This window comes from Gavialis gangeticus, unplaced genomic scaffold, assembly GCF_001723915.1.
Source record: "Gavialis gangeticus isolate Ggan-Ray unplaced genomic scaffold, GavGan_comp1, whole genome shotgun sequence".
Lineage (NCBI taxonomy): Eukaryota > Metazoa > Chordata > Crocodylia > Gavialidae > Gavialis > Gavialis gangeticus.
The window spans coordinates 49,124,915-49,132,061 of record NW_017729034.1 but is presented as its reverse complement, the minus strand read 5'-3'; the positions used below and the strand labels follow the sequence as shown (position 1 = coordinate 49,132,061).

The window sequence follows — 7,147 nt, the reverse complement described above, 5'->3', positions numbered from 1 at the left end:
ACCACGGCTTGAAATGTTGTTGACTCTGGTGGGCTCCAGTCCAATGAAGCATGTGGTAAATCATGAGCCTTTGACTTTGGATTAATATCATGCATAATTTGTACTACATATAAGTAGGTACCAAAGCACTGCTCTAAAGCGTGTTTACCTGTGCTAAAACTTGCAGCAGTTTCAAAAAAAGGTACCTTGCATCAATTCTGGATAAATTAAGTTCATGGGTACTTTATGAAAATTGCTACAGCGATGTTTAATTTCAGTTATTGTTTTCAAATTTGCTCCTCAATTCAACTTGCTCAGGGAGAGCAGGATCCAACATGAAGCAGAGGGGAAAGGTGAGAAGCAGAGAGCAAAGGGCTACTTGACCCCTTAGATTTATTTTCCCTGCTGTAGCAGTAGGAGGGGAATAAATTCAAGGCAAATATTCAATACTTAGATTCTGTACCAGGACAATTATAACAAATTGATATTTTTTCCCTATAGAGAATTTTTAATTATTGGGGGGTTGTCTTATAAACAGGGTCATCTTCTTTTCAAGTATATATGGTAAGTCATTATCAGTGATGAGTCAATGACTTGTTGCAGATGTGATTGCTTTCAAGATGCTATATAAAGGTCTTTTATCCATGTTTCCAAAGAAGACCTGCATAAGGAAGGAGGTTAATGGGGTTTTTGAAGGCATAGAAAGGAATGAAGCTGTTTGTTTTGCTGCATTGGGAGATTTTTTTTCTTGCCTGGGGAAAGTCATGGAACTGGAAATAAGCAGCTGTACCTTGACAATTGCTTTCAGGATCTTGTAGACTGACAAGTGGAAACACACAGAAGTAAATGTTTCCAAAAAAATAAGCATGATAGATCATAGACTCCCATTTTCAGCTTCTGTTTTGCAGAAGATAAGCATTGGGGGTTCAGAGAATCCACGAGTACTACATTTCCCTCAAGGTCTTACTGTTTGAGGTAAAGCAGCTTGGACAGTAGAGATGGCCAACAAAAAAGAATCCTCTTCTCCACCCCCCCACTCCCATGAAAAAGATCAAATTGACTTTTTTTTTGTTCTTCAAGTACTTATCTTTGTTTCATTGCTGACCTATATGCCCCAAAATGTGGAGAGTTGAACTCTTTAGCCTGCAGTGTCTATTGGTTGAATCTGATACTAAATTTCTTTGGGCTATCCTCCTATTTCTGTTCTCCAGCCCTCAGTTTCTTTTTATTGTCCCAGCTGCTAGCTTGCAGGAGGCATCTGACTTCCAGATGGGTTAGCACTTTGTAACTAACTTTGGTTAGGGTGTGTGCATGTTAGGTAGGTTGAGGTTAGTTAATTTTTTTACCCTAATCTGAGAATATCACCGCATGCTGATCAAAAATCCCCAAGGTTTTTGTTTATCATGTGGGGCTCTCATATCCGTGAATGACAGACATTCTAACGATATGTCTGTATGGTGCAAAGCAGCAGCATCCTGAGAGGTGTCCTCACTGCACTGCACATACTGTGTCCCAAAGTTGAAGTTTCATAGCTGTGTTTGTTTAGGAGAGCAAGTGTGCCACACTGGCTAAGTAGAGATAGTCAAAAATCCTGAGGCTGAATTGATTCAATCCTCACAGAATAATCTAGGCTGTGTAGATTGAACTGATAAGCAAGGGAACAGACATTTACTCTTGAATCCGGAAATGCAGCCACATGCCTGCAGTGGCCTAGACCAGAAGCTGGGGATACTACAGCACACCTCCCTGTTCCACGGGAGCAGACAGCTTGGGCCAAGGTTAAACTGGCCACCCTGTGTGGTGCAAAGTGAGGGGGGGTGCAAAGCATCCTGGGATGCTGGGGGACTGTGAGTTGACTTGAATCTGGAGGGGATCTGGGACAGAAGCTCAGTTAAGCAATTTAACCTAAATCAGTTAAATCTGATGCTGCATCTATTCAGGTTCATCTTAAACCAGTTTTGGCCATTTTGAAAGTGGTTTATGTGCAGTGAACTTCTGTTGTATTACAAATTTGCACTGGTCACTGATCACTTCTTCTGGTTTATGTGTAATTTCTGTCCCAAGCCACTAAGGTACCTGGTAGATATGTAAGTAAAGGCACAATGGCATCCAATTTGGGATCCCCACAATCATGCTTCTGGCTATGCCATACATGCATGGCAGGAGGCATAATTGTTGGATCCAGCATCAGATCCCATCATGCCATATTGCTAGTGCAAGTGGAGTCCGGGATCTCAATCCTGATTTCCCCCTGCACCAGCAAGTAGCAAGCTCCTGCGGCTGGGAGTCCCATCATCTGATGAGGCTCTCAGCCATGGGAATATACCGTGTGCAGGGCTGGCTGAAGGTGTCTTAGGATCGAGATGTACACAATATAAGTGGAAGATGCAAATCCCAGAAGAAGTCTTGAAATCCTCCGGCAGAGGTATTTGCAGCAGGTGTGCAAAAATGTTCCATTCTTTTCAGTGCTCTCTACTATATCTGTAGTGACTAATGCTTTGAAATAGGAGTGGAGAACTCATAATGAGAAGTTTACCAAACAATGCCAGTTGTCACATTAAGAGGCCTATCTCCATTTCAATATTCTGGAGCTCAGGGGAATCCAGTACCAGAGGTCAAGGCATCCAAATATTTATGTACAACACACTACAGTGCTTAATGTGAAAGGGCAGAAGCAGTAGATTTTATCCATGATACAGAGGCCATTTTTCTAAGGAAGGGCATAAGAATATTGGTAGTCTACCTTGTAGACTTTCCGAGTATACTGGCAGATTATCTCAGCAGATGTTTCTGTGACAACTTCAAGTAGACAAATACGGATTTAGTTATCATATTTATGCTTGGTTTATGGGACATTACTCGCACAGAGCCCTCTGTGACCAAGCCTCTGTGAGAAATGCTACTACCTTTGCTCCAGAAGATTACAGAGTCTGTGTTCTAAGGGATATATGTTTCTAATTGCATGAATGTGGGATATATTTTATACATCACCTACAATTCTTTTAATTCTGTGTAAACTCAAGAAAATCAATTCAGGAAAGGCTAGGTTCACTCTGGTGACCCCAAATTGGTCCACATAATAGTGGTACCTGGAACTCGTCAGAGTAACAAAGCCCCTTCTTGCCAGTCTACTTCTCATATTTGACTTGATCTGACAAACAGCCAAGTCTTAGTCCATGACTGACACTGTTATAACTTTCTGCATGTAAACCATCCAGTTAATAGGCTTAGAAATTGCTGGCTTTATGGGTAAGGAGTACACAGAACAAACTAGATGGTCAACATTAGAGACAAATTCATGTATAATTTCTAGTGTAAGTCTTGTCATTGATCTTACTTTAATTACTCCAGAAATGCAGCATTGTAAAGTAATTCTTTTATTTAAAAAAATGTGACTAGCTCTAGTGGCATTACATGTTTCACTTATCATCTAAGCTGTTCTCTGTTCTTCAGCTAATAAGATAATTATCTTTCCAATTGTCAGTCTCATAGTTTCAAAAATCAATGTGTCAAAATATTTATTTGCATTTCCTTTTATCGTTACAGTGTTCTTGACTTAAATGCTTTTGAACGTCAGAACAAAGCAGAGGGCCTCGGCATGGTGACAGAAGAGGGATCAGGTATTATTATCTCACCAAAAAGGATCTGTCACATTTCACTCTTCCTTATTGAAGCAAGCTATTTAGATAAGGGTCCTTGTAAATCCACACTGAAATATCGGAGTTTGAAGTTAAGATATGATTCCTTCAGATAGCTGATAATTAGCCTACGTAAGGTCTTGCTAAACACCAAAAAAAATCACTACTACATGTCTGAGAGTAAGGGAGCATCCCAGAAGAATGCTTTATATAATTCTGAAGCAGTGAAAGAAATTACATGTAAAATTGAAAGCAGATTCCAGTAACAAACAGCAGCATTCATTTATGAGCCTTGTTACATGTTATACTGTGAGCTGCTCAAATGTTGATCAGTTTTAGTGCTAGCCTGAGTTTGGAGCAGTCAGATGTTCAGGCCAGCAAGGGTCTGGAGAACTGAAAGGTAAGAATCCATGTCCCCATTGCAGGCTTCTGCCCTGCCCCTTGGGTCTTCCCTGGTTGGCCCCCCTCCCTGCCCCTCTGGGTTCACTCCTGCCCCCCACATACTTGTGGCTGCCTAGGATGTCTGTCCTGGGGAAGCAGGCAAGGAAGGATTATCCTACCTGCCTTGCCCCCACTGCCAGGCTGCTGCTCTTTCAGCAGAGCCCAGCCCAGAGAGCAGGGGCAGCAGTGGCCGGGCAGGCAGATTAACCCTTCCCTGCCTGCTCCCCTGGGATAGACAGCATGGGCAGCGGCAAGTGAAAATGGTGCGGGGGAGGGGGCAGAGGAGCAGCAAGCAGAGAACTGGGGTGCTGGGCTGTGCAGGGGACAACAAATCTGATCTGGGCCAGCAGGGATGGAGGATAGGTAGGTGGCCACACATTAGTATAACATGAGCTGGATAACACAGATCAGAAATAAATTTAGGCTGAGTGGCGTAAACTTAAGCCTCCAAAGGAGTACTTAAAGCTAATTTCAGGTGTTAATCTATGAACAATCCAGGGGTTATGAGCTGCAGAAACTGTTTAAAATTAACATGTAACAAGGCCCTACATTAAAGGTTTCAGAAATCCCTAGCCAGTTTTAGCATAAAATAAAATGAAAGGTTCCCACTGGTTTGTAAACCTGTCTCTGGTTTGAATAAAAAATATATAATTTAGTAAGCACTAAATTAAACATCAGAGGCTATAGGAATTGCAACTGCCGTTTGGAAGATGTTTCTATGGAAGTCTCTTCTTTACAAGTAATTCTGTTCAGTTTGTCTTTTTGGGAAATATTATGGTGTTTTATGTTTAGTTTTGATTTTGAACCAATTTGGCTTTATTACCCTCAGTGTTGTCAGTTCATTGTCAAGTTCTTTCTTCTGTCTCACAGTGGGTTCTGTCATCCTATTAGTGTGATTGTCTGGAACCATTAGGTTTACTTTTTTACCTTAATAATAGAACTAGTAAACCACATTTCTCCCTCTATTCTCAAGTATAATCTTCATTTGTATTCTGTTTAAACCCCACAGTTAAATAAACCTTTACAATGGTTTTTATTCTTAAAAACAAGGAAAAAAAGCTTGACTGCCTATCCCTTGTTGTATTTTGAAGTTCCGAATTCGTACATGTTGCACTGCCCCTTTCATTGGTTACAGTGCTTGTAATTGTTTTACGTAGCATATTTATAAGTTATTTGGTGCTTGCATCAAATCAACACCATGAATTGTTTAATTTGATTGAATGCCTTTAAGACAGATCATAATTACTTTTTCTCTGAAAATGCTGCCACAGTTCACTAAATCCTGCATGCTTGACTCATTTGAGCACTTCCACAGGTGAACTTTGGGCCAACACCTGTGGCTTGAGCAGTATTTTGCTCTGACTTATAAGGCATAGACTAGCTTGAACATTGCTTTCATGTTTCACTGCAAATTCTTTTCCAGAATGTTTGGACATTCTGGACATAATTTCCTTTAATATCTATTTATAAATTATTGTACATAATGTTAACTTCTGAAATGGACTTTTTTTTTAAATCAGCTGCTTATATTACTAGGAATGACAAATTTTGCATGCAAGTATAAGTAACTCTTTGCTAACTGCATTAAATGATTTTTCTTATGTCAGATATTTTTATGCTTCCTCATTTTAGGGCTTTTTGTTTTGGGTTTTTTTTTAATTTGATCTTTATATTTTTTACAGAACTAATTTGCCAAAAACAATACTGAATATATCTTGTATTTGCTAAAAACAAATTCTCAACTTTTTTTTCTTTTTTCCCCCCCATTTTCTTTTCTTTGAACTAAATGTCCTGTCCTCCCTTCCTCAGTCATCACTCATGAGCGTGGTAATTATTAAAATCAAACTTCCTTTTATTTATTTTTCCTGTCGTTAGCTTTGTGTCAGCACTGTACAGCTCCTGAACACCATTAGTTTTTTGTTCCTGTAAGGCTTTTAAACTAGTGGGTTCTTTTCTATTACTATTATAATTGTGTAAACCAAACTTTTCAGTTTTTATGTCAACTTTCCCCACCTCTTTGTTTTTCCTCCCTTTCTCAGGATTTGCACAGTAACTGGCACACTAGATGTAAGAGCAGCAAGCTTTTTTTTATTTAATTTATTTTTGTTTGATGGTTCTTTTATTTAGTGGGCCCAGTATTTGCAATGGTTGGATGTTTAAAAAAAGTATACATATATATTTATATAAACCTTTGTGCTGTAGTCCTCCTGTAGTATTTATGTTGTGTATTTAATGTGGCTTTATTGCTGCATTGACTTGTGCAATCACAGGAAATCAGTGGTGGATCCAGAGTGGGTTTTGCGGGTGGGTCAAAATGGGGTATTACAACAACCAATATACAAGTGCTACTAGCTAGGTTTACATTACACAGTTAGGAACTGATGTTGTAGAGCAGTGAAACTTCTCTAATTTAACTTTTTTTTAAAAAAGAAGTATTTCTTCCTTATTTTGGAAAATTTTGAAACTGCACACATTTTTTAATCTTCTAGAATAAGATTAAGAAAAGAAACAAGTAGTAGGTTACATTATTTGAAAACTCTTGAGCAGTAAGAAAATGAGAATTTAAAACATGAAAGCAGAAATATTGTACATACATAAGATAGAAGCCTCCACAAAAATGAAATGATGAAGAGACAAGGGGGAACTGGAATTTTAATTCTCTTAAAGGGACTCTTTAACTGGGAGATTAGTAAAATTCTATATTTAGGCTCTGAGACCTTTTGAATATCATTACAGCAATAGAAATCTTTAGTTAAAATAGTGACATATAAAACAATGGCCACCTTCTGAGTTAGGTGCGGGGAATGTTTTTAGAGAGCTTTTTAGCTATGCTACCTACCAAACTTTAAACACCACTAAAGCTCTAGCACTCCTTTTTTCAGGATTATATCAAATTATAATGAGTTGTTCTTGATATTTGTCCCCTTCAGTATATATTTTTGGTGACAACTGAGAAAATGTGTGTCCGCTAGACACTCAGAATTCATCTGCCACTGGGTACATCCAAGTAAATTAACTGAAAGTAATTTTATATGAATCCCAGGACCCATTAGCATTATGCACACCCAAATAGTGTGTCTGTAAAAAAA

At 38.9% G+C, this 7,147-nt stretch overlaps 1 protein-coding gene across 1 annotated transcript in view; it reads left to right on the top strand.

Annotated features, from left to right (window-relative positions):
* Window positions 1-7,147, top strand: part of RYR2 (ryanodine receptor 2) — a 784,157-nt gene that overhangs the window by 628,622 nt on the left and 148,388 nt on the right. The window contains exon 84 of the mRNA XM_019526720.1: window positions 3,526-3,599. Within this exon, the coding sequence (XP_019382265.1) occupies window positions 3,526-3,599 (74 nt within the window). The remainder of the gene's footprint in view (window positions 1-3,525; window positions 3,600-7,147) is intronic.